The sequence below is a fragment of the Acromyrmex echinatior genome, chromosome 12, assembly GCF_024713525.1.
Source record: "Acromyrmex echinatior isolate Ae372 chromosome 12, ASM2471352v2, whole genome shotgun sequence".
Classification (NCBI taxonomy): domain Eukaryota; kingdom Metazoa; phylum Arthropoda; class Insecta; order Hymenoptera; family Formicidae; genus Acromyrmex; species Acromyrmex echinatior.
In genome coordinates this window covers 113855-138380 of record NC_141863.1, presented here as the reverse complement: position 1 = coordinate 138380, position 24526 = coordinate 113855, and the positions used below count along the sequence as shown (strand labels likewise).

The 24526-nt window shown below is 37.0% G+C and overlaps 2 protein-coding genes across 2 annotated transcripts in view; one reads left to right on the top strand and one right to left on the bottom strand.

Moving 5' to 3' along the window:
* The window catches only part of LOC147907684 (uncharacterized), a 130253-nt gene extending 105974 nt beyond the window's left edge, over window positions 1-24279 (top strand). The window contains exons 3-5 of the mRNA XM_087411853.1: window positions 19371-19452; window positions 20701-20961; window positions 21469-24279. Of these exons, the coding sequence (XP_087267979.1) occupies window positions 19391-19452; window positions 20701-20961; window positions 21469-21514 (369 nt within the window). The 5' untranslated portion in view covers window positions 19371-19390 and the 3' untranslated portion in view covers window positions 21515-24279. The remainder of the gene's footprint in view (window positions 1-19370; window positions 19453-20700; window positions 20962-21468) is intronic.
* Window positions 13404-15581, bottom strand: LOC147907685 (uncharacterized). Its single transcript, XM_087411987.1, is given in 5 exon segments — window positions 13404-14389; window positions 14392-14418; window positions 14421-14435; window positions 14543-14917; window positions 15004-15581. Coding segments are annotated over 5 exon segments (1899 nt in total). The 5' UTR covers window positions 15500-15581.
* Window positions 24280-24526: the final 247 nt, after the last annotated feature.

Sequence of the window (24526 nt, the reverse complement as noted above, 5' to 3'; positions counted from 1 at the left end):
TGCACGTGTTTTGGCTCGTCTTCGATTTTTGCCTATTCCAAAAAATGGATCAAAGAATCTGTATCAAATTTTGTGTGAAAAACAAAATTAAGTGCGCGGACGCATTCCGAATGTTGACTGTGGCATATGGTGAAGCTACCTTGGACCGAAGCAACGTTTATCGGTGGTACAAAATGTTCTCAGAGAGCCGAGAAGATGTGAACGACGAAGAGCGTGCCGGACGCCCGAGCACGTCAACAAGTCGAAAACATTGATGAAGTGAAGAAAATAGTATTGGCCAATCGTCGAATCACCGTTAGAGAAGTTGCTGAGGACCTAAACATATCGATTGGCTCATGCCATTCGATTTTTACCAATGATTTGCGCATGAGACGGGTCGCCGCGAAATTCGTACCAAAATTGCTCAATTTCAATCAAAAACAGCATCGCATTAACATTGCTAAGGAGCTATTGGACTCTATCCGCGACGACCCAAATGTGCTTCAGAGGGTCATAACTGGTGACGAATCATGGGTTTATGGTTATGACGTGGAAATCAAAGCTCAATCATCCCAATGGAAGCTGCCGCACGAGCCAAGACCGAAAAAAGCGCGCCAAGTTCGGTCGAATGTGAAGGTTTGCTTACAGTTTTCTTCGATTGCAAGGGCGTGGTGCATCATGAGTTCTTGCCACAGGGTAGAACGGTCAATAAGGAATATTACCTGCAAATTATGCACAATTTGCGCGAAGCAATCCGCCAAAAACGCCCGGATTTGTGGAAGAACAAAAATTGGCTTTTGCACCATGATAACGCCCCTGCTCACACATCGTTGCTTGTGCGCGAATTTTTGGCCAAAAACAACACACTAATGATGCCGCAGCCACCGTATTCCCCAGATCTGGCTCTCTGTGACTTTTTCTTGTTCCCAAAACTGAAGAGACCCATGAAAGGACGACGCTACGCTACGATTGAGGAGATAAAGACGGCATCGAAGGAGGAGCTGAACAAGATCACAAAAAATGATTTTTTGAAGTGCTTCGAGGATAGGAAAAAACGTTGGCACAATGTATAATATCTGATGGGGATTACTTTGAAGGAGACAAAATAGATATTCATGAATAAATAAATAATTTTTGAAAAAACACAAAATTCGTGATAGTTTTTGAACAGACTTCGTATGTGTGTGTATATATATATATATATGTATATGTATATGTATGCACGCATACATATGCACACGCGTGTGTATGTATGCTATTACGCACACACACACACACACACACACACACGCGCGCGCGCGCTATAGATATATCAAGATTGTAATGATACACCGTGTCACATTGTGTCTCTTGTTGGAAGGCACTCTAGAAGGTCAAAATTGCTTATTGTGATGTGTGTTTCTTGTTGGAAGGCACTCTATAAAGCCAGCATGGAAAAGGTTAGCATCTTTATGTCATTCGTGAAAATATCACTTGTATTTATCATACAAGTGATATAGTTATAACAATAATTTGCGCTTTGTTTAATTAGATCCAATGTCAGAGGCATTCATCATGGGCTGACTATTTTTAATTTACTGCCAGAGGCGTTAATCGTGCTTTGGCTAGTTATAGACAAATGTCAGAGGCGTTCATCGTGGGCTGACTATTTTTAATTTACTGTCAGAGGCATTAATCGTGAGCTGGCTAGCTATAACAAAATGCCACAGCCGTAAATCGTGCTTTGGCTAGTTATAGATAAATGTCAGAGGCCTTCATCGTGGACTGATTATTTTTAATTTACTGGCAGAGGCATTCGATTATCAAATTTGGTGAAATTACATAATTACGGAATCAACGTGTAGAATTTTGCGTCTGCAATTAAAGAAATGTGAATAGCATTGTCATGATGGAATCAAAAGCTGATTGCTTCACATGATAGAAATAAAGAAACTAATAAAGAAAAAAAAAGAACTGAATATCAGTAAACAGCTTCTTTGAAACCTTATAACTTTTGTCTGAAACGTTTTTTCTAAAAATGTTATGTAATGGCCTTATAGCACAAGAATGGCCGTAATTCAATCATAGAAGAGAACATGACTCATAGGTCAACATATTATATTTTGGCGTACTATGCATGCCGATACAAGTATAATTCACATTTCTTTACGGTTATAGTTATAGTCACCTTTATGTTCAGCTCCTAAATCCGGGGTCTTTTTGGACATATATAATATATACGTTATACATAACATACATATATATAACATACATTATACAGTTAATAATCACATGTATAATTTTCGTACGATGCTGTACGTTTATGAAATATATATAAGTATATCATATTCAAAGCAAAATGTTTTAGCAAATGTATTATATACACTTATAGGTCAATGTGTACGTGACTAACAGCAAGTTACAATAAGTATATTTTTACTAAATACATTCTGACTGTGATATATTTTCGGATGTAACCATGTATTTGAAATACATGTATATACGTATAATATAATAGCACTTTTTCTTTTATTCTCAATACCATTTTAATTTAGGATGTAACATGTATTGTCAGTACGTAAATACATTGCACATACATATGTAGCTATTCCATCTCTTTTTATTATGTTTAATGGGCCTTTTACAATTATAAGCCATAAATCAGCCATAAATAAGAAATCTGAAAAATTGACTGTGATTGATCAATTTTTAGCTTCTGACTTCTGATTTGTAACTAATGGCTTATTGTAGAAGGTCCATAAAAGAGAGATAGAAGTTACTCATACTTAGTTTTTCATGCAGATATAATATAGATACATTAGTGAATATTAGAATTACATTTTATGTGCATTATGATGTGTACACACATTACAAAATATAAAATATATTTCTAATTCATATTCACCTACGTGTGTAGCTATTTCATCTCTTTTTGAAAATGAACGTGTAACAAAAAGGTGTACTGATATTCTTTTTTCTACGTTGAAAAAGTAAAAAGAGATATGTTTTTTTATGGTCAAATATACAGATATTAGTGATATATGCTTTTATATTTTCAATATCAGAATATATTGGGTCATCTAAAAAATATCCGCGGTTTTTTGTCACTAGATATTGACCATCAACACCATCTAGTACATACAACTAACATAAATTAAAGCTAACGAGAATCAAACACAAATGATCAGACGTAACATCTTAAAAACATAATCAAATTACGAATTCTCTGATAAATTCTCATTTTATGTGTACAGATATACTCATTTTATATATATATATATATATATATATATATATATATATATATATATATATATATATATATGGATATTCATGAAAAAGAATTACATTATGTATGTGCAATGTCGTATTCATTTATTGATATTATATTATTATTACTTAAAATGACATTGGATGTAAGGAAAAAGTGCTACTACGGCTTTGTATCGATATAGCTATTAAAGTTAAAAACTGTACTTTATGTATAATATAGATTTTTAATACTGGTGATATATATTGGAACACGGCCTACACTGCATGTGTACATAATACAACTGTATTTCTAAGATCCGATTCTACAAATATAAGATTAACTTCAATTTTGTTTATTTTTTTTTCAATTCTAAAATTGGAAAATTTTCCAAAATAAATCTTACATTTGTGGAACCGACCCTAATACACGTCCCTGTTAAGATGGTAATGTAGGAAACGGAATAAAAATATCGATAATTAATCAATCGAATTTCCTGCGATTATATTAACTCAGAGGGCGTAAGCATCTTATACATTGGAAATGAAAACCTGTAATATCGACCTTGATTAACTTCGGCCTTCGCTCTAGCATCCCCTTAAAGATATGATAAGAATCCATTGTCCCTTTTTCCGTTATGCAGTTTTGCGCAGTTTTGTCTCTTTGATAGATATCACAATGTGATAAGACACGATGTGATAAGACACTATTGCATCCTCTTTCAGGATGCGTTCTCTTTCATATTACGTTGTTTTAATTTTCATAAGGGTGTCTATTTTTATGCAGTTTTGTGTCCTCGATAAAGACTACATCCGTCAACATGTCCGATGGACAATAGTATATAAATGCGTATGGGCGAGGCTTTTTTCGTCATACATAGTTTTGGTGATTTCGAACGTATTAGTTGTGTATTACGATGGAGTCTCACGAGCACGTCCAATTGACGTTGATAGTTGTACCCGAGGGCATTTTTATCGTCTTTTTGGCGTTTTTTTTTCTTCGCTGCTACACCCTGTCCGCGTTTATAGGGGCTGAGATACAGTCCGCGTCCATATTTGTGCGGAGCGAGATACAGGCCGCGGCCCTGTTCCATCGCGCGGTCGTGACGTTGCAGCTCCTCGAGCTGACGTCGTGCGGCTTTGCTATCGTTTATCGCTTTCGCCATGCTGGCCTCTCCGCCAATCAAGGACCCGAGCGCGCCCAACATTGGAAAGGTAACGCAGAGAAAAGGTATCGCACCATCTCGTTTTGCCGTTGGAAGTATCCGCTTTTTCATTGTCTTTTTCCTCGTTGTCGTCTTCTTCTTTGATTTCATGCCTATGCCGATCTTGGTCTTGGCTTTCATCGGCCCAAACGGCAGCAGCGGCGGCTCTCTCGCTTAGAGCCGAATCTCTCGCGGTGACGCGTTTTCGCGCCTCCTCGGCGAGTACTTTGTCTGCCGCGTGTTTATCGATGAGATCGTTGCTCCGAGAATACGCGATGTCGTGTTCTCGACACGCTGCGTCCAGCGGATTTATGTCTGCGTCACTTCTGGCTAATCGCTTTGTAAGCCGAGTGCCCGGGCCGCAAAACTGGAACCCGGAATATGTAACTCGAAAGGAAGCGCGTTTATCACTCGATTCAACAGACTGCCGCCCGATGCTGACATTCGCTACAATCCTTTATCTTAGGTGCGGGATCGTCGATGTGCGTCCCCTGCCACGGCTGATTGTTGTTCTCGTCCTAGCGACGATACGTTCGAATTTCCGAATCCGCCTTCACATGTTCCGGAAGCTTGTCCCACACGTAGTCAATATAGTCACCGTACACGCGTAAGAGTACGACCTTCGGTATATACTGCAGCTGCTCGGCGTTCAAGTCCTGAATGTCGAAAGGATGACACAGCGCGAGATACATTTTGTTACTGCGTGACTCGTAAATTCGCGCACCTTTAAATAGTCGTTTGAGAGCGCGACTAGCCTTAGTGTGAACATGAAATTCGTGCTGCAACCGTTGTCGATACGCGTCACGAACTGCGACGCGAAATCGCGAATGGGAGACGGCATGGAGAAGCGCAAGCACGGCGAAATGCTGCCGAGTACTATACGCGCGATCATTTGCGGCCCGTCGAATTGTGGTAAAACCAACGTTCTCATAAGCTTACTCGAGAGCCCGAACGGCGTTTCGAAAATGTGTACATCTACTCGAAATCGTTGCAACAGCCAAAGTATCAATATCTCGAAAATTTATTTACGTCTATCGACGAAATCGACTACTTTACGTTCTCCAACAACAGTGACGTCGTTCCATCGAGCGAGGCGCGTCCAAATTCGCTGTTCTTTGTAATTATGTTCTTATGAGCACGTTTATCCTTCGTCGCAAACTCACTGTTGAACGCGGTGTTCACTTTTACGCTACCATGTCTTTCTACAGCGTCTTGTACACGCTCGAGCACTATTTCTCTAGCATCTTTCAAAAATCACCGCGGCTCAATGTGATTAGAGCACCTGTCAATATACGGCTTTCAAACGCGGCGTCGATCTCTCGCCAGATGAGAGATCTTTCGTCGCGACTCGCGTACTCGCCACCAACGTGTACGAAACGTCGCTCCAATTGCAATTTTGCACCCGCGAGTCGCGCGATCCTCGCCACCTCGGATTATCTGTGTCCAACGGCGAGACGCGGACGCTTGGCACGACAAAGTTGTTCGAGCCGCTCGATGCACTCGTCGCATCGTTGCAACCACGCGAAACACTCCACCAGAGTAGCGACCTGGCCGCACTGTTCCAACAATTCGCGTTCCACTTGCTCGTGATTTTCCATGTCTTTTTTTTTTACTGTCCTTAGACGTCACACTCTTTCACGGAGCACTTGACTCGTTCATACGTTGCAGCACCGTGACATATCTAAAATGTCATAACGTTCTAACACTTTTTCATTATATTTTGCGAAAGTGCACTATTCACATTCAAAACATTGATCGTCGCATCTATCGAAAAATAGTTTTAGCGCAAGATCGCGATCACGAAACTCCATCCATATATTGTCGATTATCAACAATTCGACACACTTTTCATTACCCGCGGGAATCTTAATGCATATGCACCAACCTTGGCTCTTATTTGCGATTTTCTTCGCCCAATAATAATCGTCCTTTATTACTTGAACATTTCTATTCCACCAATGTCTCTTTTCATATTCATCGTCCTCGTAACATTTGTCTCGTAACTGTGGGTACACTTTCTGTCGCGCGAGTAAAGACCAGTCAGAAACAGGCTCTCTAATAACTATTCCATGTTTCTCACCACGTATACCTAATTCGCGATCGCGTAGAAATTATACCGGCGATATTCGCGCACCTGTGTCTCTTTTTTGCAGATTACCGAGAACATATAGAACATCGTCTACATTATAGTCTTCCCACATATTTCCCAGTGGAGTGTTTCGCTCACAATATTTTCGCTCACTATTCGCAATAGTTTTTTCAATGTGTGCAGTGTGGGCACTTATTGCATGGAAATATAACGTATGTTGGCAGTCTGCAATTCGTGCAAGACCGACCGCTTAGCGCGTCAATATAATCGATATCGTGCTTCCTTATGAGGTACAATCCTGCGATATCAGTATCAGTCAAACGGATCATGCATGCTGCATAAGTAGCATATCTATGTATATACTAATCCATGGGACAAGCCGCGGAGTGAGGGGCCGGAGGGAAAAGTGGGCGAGAGGGGTATTGTGGTGCGGGGGGGCAGCCAATGAGCGAGCTGCTTTGTCCTCCCACCACCTCTCATAGTTTTCCTCCCCGGCCTCCGTCCCCACGGGCGTATGTGTGTGTGAACCGGTGACGTCACGGCGTGACGCGTCGCGACGACGACGATCCGGCGAGCTCGAGAGCGGGCGAGCGACTGAGGGAGTTCGCGCGTTTTTTCTTCCCGCGTGCGCGCTGTCGCTCTCGCTCGCACCAACGTTTCTCACTCGTCGCGTTCGATTGTTGCGACCGAGGGTGTTCGCGCTCTCGCTCGCACCAACGTTTTCGTTGCGTTCGATCGTTGTTAGTTTAATAGTAATAAAAAAGGATAGCGGAATAATAATAATAATCCATTATTTTTTCCGTTACGCAGTTTTATATATGTTTCTTCTCGCGTGCGCTGTCGCTCTCGCTCGCACCAACGCGTTTCTCACTCGTCGCGTTCGATCGTTGCGACCGAGGGAGTTCGCGCTCTCGCTCGCACCAACGTTTTTGTTACGTTCGATCGTTGTTAGTTTAATAATAAAAAAATCTTACCTCACGTTTCTCACCGCATCCTTAAAGATACGATTTTTTCGTATCGCACCAACGTTCACGTTTCGTTTATCACTCGTATCGGAATTGCGTTCGATCGTTGCGACCGAGAGTGTTCGCGCTCTCGCTCGCACCAACGTTTCAATTTTCTCACCGCATCCCTAAAGATCGTGTTTGCTAAAATCACTAGCACTAGCATAACCGGAATCTTCGTCGGAATCTCGATCTATTTCGAAATCTATTTCTTCGAATATTTCGTCTAGAATATTTGCGAATTGTTCCGGATCCACATTTCTAATGTAATCGACTACGTTGGCTAAGTTGTCAATGTTCGCACGGTTTGCCATACTTTTTATCGATTTCGACAAAATAATGAACGATATTAGAAACGTAAGCTCACGCGTTTTTTTTCTTCACTACTAACGCTCGTTTAGTGCGAGTAATTATATATATCGTATGATTCCACATCCATTTCCGTTTTCCTTTTGCTATTTTTTTCTCATTAAGTTTGCGTCAGCGCGAGTTTCCTTTGTGTAAAGATATACATATGCCCATCTTTATGTAAAGATATGTATGTGTATATATCCGATTTGAAGCGCAAAAATTACGTATCGTGGTTTTTCCAATTGCGATGTTGTTTTAACAGCCCACGAATGCTTCGTTGTACTTTGAAGCAGAGGAAATTCGTACAGGTCCTACGACCGGAAACACATGCTGAGATATCGTCCACCTTCCAGCGTTCGCAAAAGTGATAATTTATTGACATCGTTTAGCACTACATGTGGCATTTTCCATTGTATCTTCTATAGCGTGATTTTAGGTTCCGCCGATGCCTGCGCCACGACGCAATTGTTATCGTTACGCGCACGTATCAGGATAAGTTCGTGTCGCGCGTTTATTACTATGCGTTTATAATCCTCGCAAAATCCTAGGAGTGTATTGAGCGGTACGCAAAAGTTGAACTCATCGGTCAACGATGTGCGAAAGAAGTGCATTGTGGCGTCCCATTCTGCATTTTCTAACGTTATACTCTTGCTGGTGGTTAACGATACGAAATTTTTTATCGTACTGGTAACATCAACGTTTGTACATCTATCGATTTCCACACCGTCTATCTCGTATCGAATCTCATCGAACATGAACGCGACGCAATTGTTCGACAGTTTTGGTTGTTCGGATTTGTCTTCAGCTTGTTTCTTCGCTGAAAATTTTCCCTCGACGTAGAGAAAACTCTCACACGGTAACGTGTACAGATCTTGGTGTTGTATAGGTATTTCATCGCTGTATCCGAATGTGATGTTAGCGTATGGGTTGTAAGTGTGAGCCTTGATCTTAACGATACGATCGTCGAAGATGGGTTCACTTCCTATGTAGAATATCGCAACTCATTTCTCACGACGAATCCCAGAGATCGTAGAAATGCGACGTTCGCAGCGTTCAATCTGTCCTCCGTTCCTCTCTGCTTTCCTTCAACGTATTGTTCGGTCAGCAATGATAATTGTGACGTCTGCGGTACGATTGTCGTCGTAGATATATTCTTACAATCGTGCGATTCGTTCAGAACGAGCATCTTTCGTTCGTGAACATATTTTTTATCGTTTACGTAGTATATGAAGTCGAATCGATATCGCCTCTCCACGAAGGTTTATCAACTGTCCGTTTTGATCCACTATACGTATCATTACATCGCGGTAACGTTTCTCGCGACGACTGGGAGATAAATGACGTGTGTAGGAGTATCGGACAATTTATACCCAGGTGGAACGTTCATCGTGAATTCGTGTATCGTATGCGCTGGTTTATCGTTGTTATACGCACCCGAAGTAATGTTGCATTCTACACGAATTACAGTTACATTCATAATGTTTACAGATTTGTCAGACGTGTACCACTTGTTCGGTTGTATTACGCGAGAGTTCGAATAACCTAATAGCAAACCGATGTTATTTGGTTTCGTAAAATTTATTCGGTACGCACATTTGATCTCGCTTCTCATAGTATTCTCATTGGCTCGAAGAATCAGTATCTCTTCTGTATGAGTACTATCGTTGCCGTCGTTGTCGTCGAATATGTACGCGTCGTCATCATCATTATCTTTATCGTCAGACGTTCATCGTAGTATGTGACGGATAGCAGCTCTCAGATACTTGTTTATAGCACTCAATTCGTACGATCCTTCGAGAATCGTGATTATTTTGTCGTCGGTATCGAAGTTATTGTTCGTGGAAGTAACATTCGGTATCGCGTTGTACGTTTCGAAATTCATAAGACCCAATTCGTATTCACCATTACTTAAATCCAACGCAGGGAAGTAACTCGCCGTAAGGATACTGATTGTTCTAGTTAACGTGAGAGTCAACGACATGATGTAATCGAAGATAAACGCTCAACTGAAACGACTCACACGACACATTATTAGATATATCTTTTCCTCCAATCTATTTCTCGAAGAAATCGTAGACACAACTGACCACAAATACTCTGATCGAACGTTTGATAAGAGTGACGATTATACGTTACGTTGCTTCCGAGATAGTGTTCGAGTTCCCTCGATGGTTTAAGATTGCCAAAACCATCGAAGTAAATGGCATTATTTCCCTTTTTCGCATAAGTAACCCAGTGTGTCCCAGCATTTTCCGAATTATCGAGATTTACGATACCGCTTTCATTACGATATGGTTTCATCGGTAACGCGTTATGCATAAACACACCTCTGAAGAATGGTAAACGCAAACGATACGCCGTACGACTGTTCGTTCGTTGTGATATCGGAGAGCGGTATTTTAAGAGTCTTTAATGTTTCCTTCCACGATGTTTTTTTTTTATTTCTTGCCTTTCTTTTCCTCACGTTACCACCATCACCACGTTTGTAGGGCGCTAGATACAGTCCGCGACCTTCCGTCTGACGTCGAGCGGCTTTGCGATCGCTTACAGCTCTCGCTACGCTCGCCGCTCCACCGATCAAAGACCCGAGTGCACCCAACATTGGTAAAATCAGTAGGAAACCTCCGCGTTTCGTTACCGGAAGTAGTCTCTTCCTTTTCGTTTTTTTCCTTCTTTTCATTCCTAATTTCGTTTTTGCTTTCATGGCTGCCCATACAGTGGTCGCGGCAGCTTTCTCACCAAACGTCGAATCACTCGCTGTTATACGTTCGCGCGGCGAGAACTTGATCGGCAATGTGACGATCGGCGAGATCATTGCTTCGCGAATAGGCGATATCATGTTCGCGACACGCCGCGTCTAATCGATTTATACCTCGATCACCATGCGCTAGTTTTTCGCGAGACGAGTACCGGGCCACAAAATTGATAACCATGTATATGTACTTCAAACGGAAGCGCGTTTATCGCCTTGTCAAATAAACCTGCTGTCCCATACGCAGGAATCATTTCCTCCTCCTCCTCCACGCTATCTTATTTCATACGACATATGTCGCAATTTTTGATAAGTGGTGGCGGACCGTTTATGTGTGTTCGTTGCCACGAACGATTGTAATGCTCTGTATACGGACGATAGCGTTGCACTTCAGGATCCGTTTTTAAATGTTCGGGTAATCGACAGTGATGCGAATTCCGGGCCGCTTGCAGCACGCGATCAGCGCCACCGTTCGGCGGCCTGGTGCAACCGGTAGCAATACAAGCATGAGCCCGTGTCCGTGTGACTTCGTTAGTTAGAAGCGTGCCGACTATTATCGCTCTGTCCTTTTTGCACTACGTTCTTATTGCTTGCCTTGTCGGCGCACTGAGAACGAGAGAGAACGTTGTTTCACTCAAACGAGCGTCGAGCAACCGAAATATGCTTTCTCGGCCTCTCGGCTCTTGACGTCAGGTGTGTATCAAGAGACATGGAGGCATGGGAACATTCTAAATAACATAAGTTTTAATAAATTGTAATAAATTGTAATATACCCCTCCCAAAATATTATAAATCGTGTCAAAACGCGATAATTGACAGGAGATTAATTGTTTATGATTTTCCATTCGTGTTATGTACTACGGTCATAAATTCGATCCGCAAGAAATTGGCGTGGTCGAGCGCGTAAGGTGTGAGATCGGAAATAAGTACTATAATTAGTAGTAAACATATGTATTAGATCAAGCATATTTTCATATAATTTTTGAAATTATTGCTCGTATGTGTAATTTTTAAGCAATAGTTGTAGGAAAAAACCGATTCGCTTTTCAATAGGCAAATAAAAAATTATTTTAAAATTACACAACATATGAAGGCTTTCAATTGTACACTACAAAATTATATTGATATCACCTTTATTTATATTATTAGTAATCTCGTTTTCAAAATTTTGTTCATTAACAGAATTTTAAATGCGGATGTGATAGTTAGAAAGAAACATTTTATACAAAATATTGATCGACATAAAGCGTATTTGTCATAAACGCTAATTTCGAATAAATTTTATTCACGTTATAATAATGAGATAAAATATTTTTCACGCTCAATTACAATTATATTTTCGAAGAGCTTGACGCTCAGGTTATTGTTACAAATTTTTTTAGTCCATAAAATTATGTCAAATACTCCAGATGTCAATTGTTGTTTTTTTGTCACAACAGTTAGTCGAACTTATTGAAACACATAATTTCCAGATTCTATTAAATGTGAAATTTATTGATAATATTAATAGCACTTCAATTGAAAAAATTAATATAACTGTGATATATATATATATATATACACACACACACACATATATATATATATATATAAATTATAATACCTGTGTTAACAATAAGTTCAGTTGTGGAATCCAAGATTTGGAAAACTATATGAACTGCTCAAAAGTCGAAAACAAAATATCTAACTCTAATCATGAAAGACGATTTATATACAATTTTGTTTATTTATGAAGATTATTTCTGACGTTAGTCTCTTTTGAAAGAATGATTCTATATCTAATATCTGAATATTATTCCAATTAAATTTATGATAATATTCAAATTGATGTTGTGAGACCACATTGTGAGCGCTATTTAATTTTTTAATGTTAGTTTTATGTTTATTTATTCCAGCTTTAACTTTCCTTTTAGTTTGGTCCACGTAAGAGAGATGTTTTTTTTATATGAATCTTTCATCGATTAAATCGAATACCATACATGTCGAATCATTATTTTTCCTACAATTTTTGATTTTAAGGTACACGAATAATTGCACTTGTTATATATAAATATAAGAAGAAAATATATTGACCTTATACAGATGATTAAACTACTTGTGTCACGAAAATATATTAAGAGGAAAAAAGGAAAAAAGATTTTCGCGTGAGACTACTAGCGTACTGTCCGCGCATTTTATTTACTCAGCCACATCGATTAAATGAGTTTGACGTTTACTAGTGCAATATAGAATCCACACGATGAACGCTCTCGTGTTTTCGTATTCTTAAGAATCTCGAGTTTTCGATGCAACGTGCGATATTATTATCAAAATAATTACTCTCCTTCTCAACTTTCCTGTATATTTTAAACATTAATCGGAATAAAGTGAGATGTATTAGATATTATTATAGTGCATACTTCTACGAATTACGCAACATTCAAAGGACCCCGCACAAAATAAAGGGAAACCGGTGTACAGTCAAATGGGCTGGGGATGGAGTATATTGTAGTTCAAGACATCCCGATGAAAAGTTGCAATGGGCACAAGCTCCGAAAATGGCCAGTTTTTTAGATAAAATGAGTCAAAAGTTGAAAATGTCGATGCCCGCAGTTACTAGTATAAAATAGTGTAAGGAGTTATTTAACGATGTGATTCGAATGTATTTGTAATACATGCCTACACACACGGTACGTATATGTATACAAACTACCGTCGGCATTAGCGTTACCCAATGTGCATCACGTGGAGATTGCGCGATCGGATTTGCACATCATTTGGGCCCTGATAAGGGCCATTTTTTGTCATTGAAACATTCAAAATGGTTCAATAACTTCTCCTTCGATTTCTTCATCTTGATTATATCTATTAGCAGCATCTTTTATGTGATTAAGTAATGTGACGCTGGGATATTTAGTATTAGGTTGATGTGCGTATCCTAAAAACCAGAGAACACTTGCAACATGAGCACATGAACCCAGTGTTCGTGAACCTGATACACAAGTACAGTAATAACCCGTTATGGGTTCATTATTTTCATCTCCATGAGGTCTGTAAGCAATCCATAATTGATGCTTCGTTGCATTGCGGAATCGAGAGTACACCCAAACTTTAAGAAAGTTAGCTTCATTTCTGTGTTCATCAAGTTCAAATACTTCTGATTCATCGCGCACTAGTTTGTCTTGAATATAAGCAGGTGCTAAACGTATCTGATAAATACCGACAGTTAACTCTTTCAAGAAATCGATGTCAAGTCTTGGAATATCAAGAATCTGATTTTCATTTAAACGATTCCACATGGCATTTCTTCTTGCCAGATGCTCTGTTTCAACTTTCAGTCTCAGTGTATTTTCAGATCTTGCCTTTTGAAGCATTTGTTCAGCAAGTTCCGCGGTAGCTCCATCCATTAGTATAACGTCTCGGTACCTATTAATTATTGCTCCAGCAATTAAATAAAATGCACGTAGATTAATTGCATGAACTACCGAAATAGTATTCTTGAAAAACTTGAATATTGATTTCATATGGCCATTACGTGCTTCTATTATCCATCTGGATTTTGTGACTAATCTCGAATCATTAACCTCTGCAATGTCAAGTTGTCTTTGCCCTTGGTGAAGAAATGCTGGCATTTTATAATCAATTCCGAGGGCTTGCAAAAGAGGTAATACATCTCTGTAGCCGCGATCAACGATCACTATCGCATCCTCTCCTAGCCATTCTCTGAGAGTACCTGCATCTGCTTGGAACTTGTTTCGTAGCATTGCAGCGTCGTTATTTTTAGAATCTGCAAAATAAGGACATGAATGTCTAAAATATAGCCATCTGGTGCATCAACGCAGGTTTGACTAAATGACGTCCTTTGTGTTGGCTAAATGATTGTCTCAGGGCTCGAAAATTGCTAGACTTCTCAATATAAGAATACCATCTATAAGAATGCCCAATATAAGAATGCCATCTATACATACGATCACTGTAGGATTATTAATATCTGGATTGTATAGGGTATTAGAAAATTCAGTTACATGATTATTAATATAATCTTGTCGTGTGATCGCAGTTAGTCCTATATTTCGAGGTACGAAACGTGACATTAATGATTTTCTTACTGTGGCGACGGCCAAGCTAACGGCTTGCCTGCTTTGATAATTAAATAAGACTCTCAAGAAGTCATCACAAAGACCTTGACGAAGTTTACAAAGAAATGCCAATAAATCTTTTTCGTATACATATCGATGGCCGTTCGGTTCAGGTATAGGATCACAGTACTGTAGTAATTCACGAAACTGTTCTTTTGTCATAGAGCTTAATAACTTAAAGTCTTCATCAGATAAGTTATTTTGATTGATAAAGTCAGATTCATGTGCTTTTGAAACTTTTTTAGATTTGTAAGGAAACATTGCAATTGATAGCCAACTAATCTATAAAGTCTATTCAAATACTGCAAACCCGGAAGAAGTGCTTGTAACAGAAAACCATTTTCAGCTAAATGATGTGGACAAGAACGAACTTCATCTGGAATATATACGTTCACACTTATAAATATTTGAGCTCTAGCTGCTGGTGAAAGCCTATGAACATTATTATTAGCATTACAGATTAGACAAGTTCTCATATCACTTTGTTTAAGGACGTTAAGTCGAATGCATGTAGGATCATCCTGCATATCTATTTCAGATTCAACTAATCTAAAGCATGTCATACATAAACGAGATTCATTTCGTAATTCTTCAATAGGCCTTCGAAGATCTTGTCGAAAACGAATAGCTATTTGTCGCTTATTTTCATTATTATCTCCATCGAGTTTTTTCATTACCCTTGGTTGCCCAGCAACGTCGCAGGTAAAACAATGAATTCGATTTCGAAATGCCATTTTCGAGAATAACTCGAATACATTAAAACCAGTATTCATAGTAAATAAAAGTTAGATTTACTTAATAGTTATTCCGAATCAGATTATGGTAAGTAAAGGAAACATAGGCAAAAACGTTATTATTAGTCTATAACTATCTGTGGATTTATAAACGTGCCGCACCAAGCTCGATGTCATATAATAGCCGCGTTACTTCACTTTCGAGAAACGACGAGACAAACAATATACCGCCGCTAAAGCTTCTTGTTTACAGAATTCGATTCATGCACATGTGTTATTACTAGTATAAAATAGTGTATGGAGTTGTTTATCGTATATATATATCCGAATGACGACGATAAACAGCTCCATACACTACTTTATACTAGTAACTGCGGGCATCGACATTTTCAACTTTTGACTCATTTTATCTAAAAAACTGGCCATTTTCGGAGCTTGTGCCCATTGCAACTTTTCATCGGGATGTCTTGAACTACAACATACTCCATCCCCAGCCCATTTGACTGTACACCGGTTTCCCTTTATTTTGTGCGGGGTCCTTTGTCAGTGTGAAAGTATCCACTCTCGGCCAATATGTACGTCTTTAATTTAAGATGTTATGTTAAGTATGTTATAATGAAATTAATTGTAACACTTTTAATTATACCATAACTTATAAAGTAAATTATTTAAAAAATATTGTAGTTTCATCTTATTTATTTTAAATAACGTATAATACATATTGTTGCTCAACGGAAACCGCGAGAAGGTGGTAGTCTCTTCCGTCAGGAGGGAAATGTAAAAAATTGTCATTAAAAATAAATATAAAATTCATAAATAAAGTTACAAACTATTTACATTTGCAATTGTTGTCAAAAAAGAAACGTTAAAAATTAATTTTTTACATTTCCCTGGGTGTTGCGTATGTGTGTGCGTGCGTGCGTGCGTGTCAATATTTTTAAGCTTTTAAGCGTTAGGTCCGGGAATTTTAATACGCTGATTTTTTCCTTCCCAATGAATAAGATGTCTAAAATCGACGCAAGATCAACTTTATATAAGATATCTCTCAAAGTTCTTTGTGAAATATCTTGAAGATGTTTCTTAAAGAACTTTTAAAGAAATCTTAATGTTGCTGTGTGTGTCGACTTTAGACGTTTCGCTCATTGGGTTCATATCCACACGGACAATATTTTTGAGCTCTTCAGTCTTATGTCCGGGAATTTTAATACGCTGATTTTTTCTTCCACACGGACAATATTTTTAATAAGCTTTTAAATGTTATGTCCTTACGGATATTTAAGGAAGTTTACAAAGATTTAAATTTTGCATTTAATATTTTTAATTTATTCTCGAGGGACCAGCAATATCATTTGTATCAGTAGCACGTAATCCTAAAATACTGCGTTTTTTTTTAGCAACACTACTGTATAATATGTTCGTCGACATACGAGACAAATGTTTTTCTTCGATAGTCATACTTAAAGAAGTTTCTCCTCTCGCTTTTAATGCTGATTTCACAATGCAAGCGGCAATAACAGAAACTGACGACAATTTGTTGCGTTTTTTTGTTTTCAGTTAAAAAGGAAAACATTCTCTCCGCGTCGGCATTTGAATTTGGAAGAGATCGTACAGCATTTAAAAGTTTTGTTAAGTTTGGATATTTATCGATATTCTTTGGATGTTGAGATTGCAAAATTTGTTTCCACATATCATCGAATCTTAATTTAGCGAGACTGATTTTCTTCTGCAATGCAAAATCTAATGGCAATGCAAACCATTCCTTTCTTAAAGCGTCTTCATCGAAACCACCGATAGTTTGAGCTACGAATAAAACATTGCTGAATGATGTTTCTCTATCAGTATCTTGTAAACATACTGAAGACCCAAAAACATTTAATTTTGATAAAAAAATATCGTTTACAGGCAATCTTTTACGAATTTCCTCAGCAGCAGTCACATAAAACATCAAGCAGTTGCTTCGAACTATTGTAACTACGTTTTCGTGTCCTTGCATCATTAATTCGTTAAGATATTCCTGACATTCTGATCCTAAGTTAATTTCGTTAAGATTTCTTTGATTTTCTTTTAAAGAAAACAGTATATGTACAGAAAAACATTGTATATGCTCATTTTTTTAAAAATTTTGGCATATTTTATAAAGTAATGTTAAAGATTTTGGTTGCAATTCATGAATTCGTGTTTCTAATGACTGAAAATGTGCATTAAATTTGTTAAACAAATCTAAAATATACTGTAAGAAAAGAAAATAAGCTTTTGTCTCTATATTATCCATTATAGACAATAAATCTTTGGCAGGACCTGCTTTTTCGCTTACAACTATTTCATAAAGGAAGTATCTTATTGTATCCCAATATGCTAGAAGTCTTTCAACACAAAAATAGCGAGAAAGCCAGCGCGTATCACATAATTTTAATATTTTAAGACTTTTTTCTTGAAAGCATTCACAAAATTCAGTGAATACAGCTGATCGTTTTGGACTGCTGTTAATATATCTAGCAATCTTTTTAATAAATTCCTCGCAAAAATCGGGTATTTTATTGCACGCAGCATTCGCTATTAACGCGGAGGAATGGCAAGAGCACGAGAATGTTAGTAAACGTGGACATACTTGTTCCAATTTTTTTTTTAAACGATAAATATTTCCCTGTCATGACAGACGCATTATCGCATGACAAGGCAACAATATTTGTAAATGGTATCTGTAATGTCCACATTTCATTTCTAAATGCTTCATACAACTTTCCTGCACTGCAATCTCTAGCATCAATATCAATTAATTTGACTAATTGCGTTCGATTATCTAATGTTTTTGGCTCAATGTATCGAACAAGAAAAGTTATCCATTCGTCATTGCAAATATCAGATGTTTCATCGATAAATATTGTAAATTTTGTGTTCTGAATGTTGTTCACAACACGTTCCGTTTCAATTGGACTCAAAACGTTTGTAATAATATTTGTACATTTTTTACGACTCATTTTCATGCTTTGTAATACATTAGGATCCTTTCCAATATATTGGAACAAACTAAGAATCTCATTTGCAGTTGTATGAGCAATATTTTTTTCCGTGATTAATGTGGCAAATCGTATTTCTGCTTCTTTTATACGTTCTTCAAATAATAAAAGCGATTCATTATTTTGTACATTGAAATTTTCATTCGATTCACTTGTTTCATTAAAAGAACTTTTACATTTGTTTACATGTGCTTCGGATTCTGCGTGACGATAGATGTGAGATAAATGAGCAGTAAGATACTTGTCACAGATTAAACAATAAAATAAGTTTTCATCATGGCGCTTCATGCGTTTTCATTTGTGGCGCTTCACGTAACCAACATTTGAACTGTTCAAAATATAACCATTTCTTTTTAAATGTTAATGTATTGTTACATTTTTTAATTGAAGTATCGTTAATAGATGAATGAATTGAAGTATCGTTAATGGACAATGTATTCTTTTCAAGATTATTTTTATGACACGCAGAATTCGCATGTCGCGAAACATGTATTGAATCGCATGAATAATTTTTATTGCACACATTGCAATAATACATATTGCTATCAGCTGATACTTCGCGTATCCAAAATTTGTATCTTTCGTCTGTAAGCCAAGCTTCTGAAAAACTTCGCTTACGTTTTTTAGTTAATTCGTCACACATGTCTCTATATTGCTATGCTAACTAAATATATAAATTAAATATATAACTAAATATTTAACTAAATATACAATGTATATTGTGTGTGTATATGTATATGTGTGTATATGTGTGTAAAATTCCACCTTACCTTCAATATTGTAGCTAATATTGAAAATATTGTGATGCGGCGATACTGCTTGCGACCATGCGAGCAAAAATCAACAATAACATATAGCGCATCGTTGTGGTAAAATGGATGTTTATTTATTAGTTCGCGAATGCGATTCACATATGCATACACCGCGTGGAGGAGCTGCACGAAGTAAACAAAGAAAACAACGACGCGATGGAAGGTTAGTGCAAACAATTTATTATTTTAACATAAGCGAATATTGAATATCGAAATTACTTTGATAAGTAAAAATATCCAGTATCTGATATTATCCGACACTTTTTTACTATCCGACTGGATAGTCGGATATCATCAGTATCCGAGAATGTATCCGGTTGAAATTAGATATCATTAAATTGTTGATTTTTTCTTATACAAATGTTGGAGAGACAAGTATGCATATTGCATATTCATACTATAATATCTTATACATTGTTGTAAAATTATAATTTTTTTCTCTATAGCCTTTTTCTTAGAAAACACTTTCTCGGTATCCGGTTGGATATCCGGAAAATGTAGGATATCCGACTCGAAGAAATTGCCTTCTCAGATATCCGATATCCAGTTTCCGGTAATTTTAAGATGTCATGCATCTCTAATAATAAATCTGTACTGTTCATATTTATTATAAATATTAATATAAATGAAAATTGGTATGCTATAACTAGGGTATCATATATTGCTAGATTTCCCATAAATTACCAGAAATATTATATATAATTTTAATGAAATCTTAGGTTTCATCTCACATTTTCAACTCACTTTATATGATCGGAACCGTCGACATTTACATTTAAGATTTATAGTTAATTATTCATACTCAACTTTGTGCGTTGTGGCATCACCGAGTTTTCTTAAAAGATTTTTTTGTAAATAATTATAAAAATTTTTTTAAAATAATATAAGTCCTATAGTTTTCGACTAGTCTTTTTATATTTAAAAAAAAAAAAGTTATTTTACTTAAAATGCCATAAAAAATTATCAGTATTATTATTTATGTGGGCACATTAATACAAAAGGCTTAACTCAAATAATTTATAAAAATCTCTTTTTCATCAGGCATGTCTTAGAAATATTGGTATTAGATTCAGCAATCCTACATATATATATATATATATATATATATATATATATATATATATGTCACACACGCACACACACACACACACACACACACACACACACACACACACACACACAAAGTATATATATAATAATATATATATTGGATCATTTAAAAAGTATCCGCGGTTTTTTCATTCAAAAATTGAACAAAAAACCGCGGATACTTTTTAAATGACCTAATATAATAATATATAATATTATATTATATATTTTACATATATATATATATATATATATATATATATGTATGAAGGATATAACGATACATGCACTTCATGCGTATAATATTTATCTATTTTATTAGGAAAAAACAAATTGCAACGTTCATCGCTGCCGCAAGTAATGCTCCAATTGCAGCAATTAGAGTCGAGATTGCAATTGCAATCTCAACAAATACTGCAATTGGAGCATTACTTGCAGCAACCGCAGCAACAGCAGTAGCAGCAACTGCAGCAGCAGCAGCAGCAGCAGCAGGAACTGCAGCAACCATTGCAGCAGCAGGAGCTGCAACAATCACAGCAGCAGCGGGAATTGCAGCAGATGAGATGGGAGCAGCTAAGAACAGGTATTATTTCTTATATATTATACATGAATGTAAGATATTTTATACCTTAATGTATACATACATTTGCACATTAAATATAAAATAGCTTAAATTATTTTAATTTTCAACATATTAGGTGTTGGAATTAATTCGTAGCGTTTTTAATGAAAGAATGTTATTTATTTCACATGAGCATTAAAAAATACATTAATGAAAGTACTTCCCATCACTTGTAAAACGCTACGAATTAATTCCAACACCTAATATATCTTAATATTTTAATGCACAAAATAATGAAATGAATCAATTGACATAAAGAAAAGACAATATTACCTTTAAAAAGTATATAGTTGCATGTTGTAAAAATGACTTTTTGTTATAAACAAGGTATATGTTTTCTTTATATTAATTAACAGCCCAACACAAAGATGACTGTATCTGAGTCATGAAACTTACGTTATTAGAATTATTAGAATTATTAGAAGAATCATAATTTCATTTTAAATTATCTATAAATTGAATTTTTAGTGCGAAACAGACGAGGTCACGGCCGCTCTCGTGCATTGTGGTATAGACATAGAGCCAGAGTTGCAACACAACCTTATTGGGGAGGAGGCCGCGGAGAAAACCGAGGAGGAAGAAGCCGAGGACTCCGAGGAGGAGATCGTAGACGTGGCCGCAGAAGAAGTTATGGAGGAGGCCGTGGAACAGGCCGTGCAAATTTAATACAAAATTTTTATTATAATTATTACTAAAAATAAATGTGTTAAAATTAAAAAATTAAATTTATTTTTTATTTATTTATTATTTAACATCAAGCGTGCGCCTGTGTGTGTGTGTGTGTGTGTGTGTGTGCGTGTGTGGAAGCAAAAACGAAACATTTTTTTTCACATAATATTTACTAAAGAGGTACATACGAAGAGTACTTCGAGGTACTTCGAGATATAAAGATTATGCGATATAAAGATTTCGCGGGTTTCCTCTGTATCCAGATCCATTCTTGGAATGCCAACGTTACATGAATCTTACAGTCTACTTCATCAGTGCATAATCTTTATATAGAACACCCAAGGAAGCCTCAAGAAAAATACTTCGAGATATACATTTATAATTTTAGATTAAAGATGGTGTAACCCTTCAATTGTTCAATTTAATTTCATTATAACATACTTAACATAACATCTTAAATTAAAAGATGTACATATTGGCCGAGAGTGGATACTTTCACACTGACAAATTTGAATGTTGCGTAATTCGTAGAAGTATGCACTATAATAATATCTAATACATCTCACTTTATTCCGATTAATGTTTAAAATATATAGGAAAGTAGAGAAGGAGAGTGATTATTTTGATAATAATATCGCACGTTGCATCGAAAACTCGAGATTCTTAAGAATACGAAAACACGAGAGCGTTCATCGTGTGGATTCTATATTGCACTAGTAAACGTCAAACTCATTTAATCGATGTGGCTGAGTAAATAAAATGCGCGGACAGTACGCTAGTAGTCTCACGCGAAAATCCCTTTTTTCCTTTTTTCCTCTTAATATATTTTCGTGACACAAGTAGTTTAATCATCTGTATAAGGTCAATATATTTTCTTCTTATATTTATATATAACAAGTGCAATTATTCGTGTACCTTAAAATCAAAAATTGTAGGAAAAATAATGATTCGACATGTATGATATTCGATTTAATCGATGAAAGATTCATATAAAAAAAACATCTCTCTTACGTGGACCAAACTAAAAGGAAAGTTAAAGCTGGAATAAATAAACATAAAACTAACATTAAAAAATTAAATAGCGCTCACAATGTGGTCTCACAACATCAATTTGAATATTGTCATAAATTTAATTGGGATAATATTCAGATATTAGATATAGAATCATTCTTTCAAAAGAGACTAACGTCAGAAATAATCTTCATAAATAAACAAAATTGTATACCGGGTGTCTCAGAGCACCCGTACCACCCTTTTAAAAGGTAGGGATGTGTTTGTACAAAAAAATGGTTCAGACAAAATTTGCAGGATTTCGGGAGATCTATCTGATGGTGACCTTGAATTTGACCTTGAGGTCGACCTTGGGCATAACTCAAGGTCAAAGTACCGTTTTACAAATGTAAACCCTTATTCATGACATCACAAATGAAAATAGCGGAAAATTTTACGTCCGAATACGTTATCAAGCCTAGGTCAAAATTACCCTTAGAGGTCATGTGGAAGTCAAGTTACTTTTAGAGCACCCGTACCAACCTTCTAAAAGATATGGTGTTTGTACAAAAAATAGTTCAAACAATACTAGGTATTTACATAGCTATGATGCATCCATCTGCTGGTGAATTTGAATTCTACCTTTAGATTCATTTGTAGTCGTGTACATCGATTTTTAAAGATTCCTAATTATCAAGATCTTGAACAGTCGATGCCGCCTGTGTCAGCGTTACCCAAGATGTACCACGTGGAGGTCACAAGGTCGGACTTACACCTCGTCGGGGTGCTTTTTAAGGTGGTTCCCCTTGCCGTCACCTTTGTTCGTACGCATGTGTTCAGTCTAGATTTTCGAAGTGTCCTCCACGTGCATGTATGCAGGCTGTTATTCTTCGTTGAAAATCATCCATCACCCGACGAATTTCGACAGGATCTAGAGACTGAATGACTTCTCGAATTCTGTTCTTCATGTCTTCTGAAGTCGTAGGTCGTTCGCGGTATACGAGGTCTTTTATTCTTCCCCACAAATAAAAATCCAAAATTGTAAGATCCGGTGATCGTGGTGGCCAGTTATGTGGACCATATTTACCTATCCATTGGCCGCGAAATATACGGTTCAATTGTTGACGAGCAATGACAGACGTGTGAGCTGGACATCCATCCTGTTGAAACCACATATTTAGACGTAGTTGAAGTGGAATATCTTCAAGTAAACGTGGGAGTTCGTTTTCGAGTAAATCGACTAAACTGAATTAAACTACACTAAACTAAACTAAACTGAACTGAACTGAACTCAACTAAACTGAACTGAACTAAACTTACTTGTTTGTTTTGCTTTTCTCCCTTTGCTCGCTTAAGAGTTTTATAAACTGTCGGTTTTTTTTTTAGGTGCGTTTTATACCTAGGTAGGTAGGTACTTAGGTACTTCAATATTCGGGGATTATTATTCATTTATAGGTAGATATGTCTTACTCAAGCGAAGAAGCTGCGTTAATGTTGTCGGTTTTGAGTACGGCTGGAAGTTTTCGCGAAGCTGAAAGAATGTGGCGAAATGAATATCCCGATCGTACACCGCATTCGCGCAATGTTTTCAGTCGTTTGCAACGGCGGATAATTCAAAAAGGTATCGTCCAATCGGATTATAATAAAGGAATGCAAATTCATCGTCCGCTTCGTGCAGTACGGGCACCTGATATAATTGCTTCTGCTCTTGTAAATCCTACCGATTCTTTAAGAAGACGAGAAAGAGATAGTGGAATAAGTAGAAGCACTATCAGTAGAATTTTGCGAGAAAATTCATTTCATCCATATCGAATGTCACTTCACCAGGCCATGACATTGGACGATCATAGACAAAGACTGATATTCT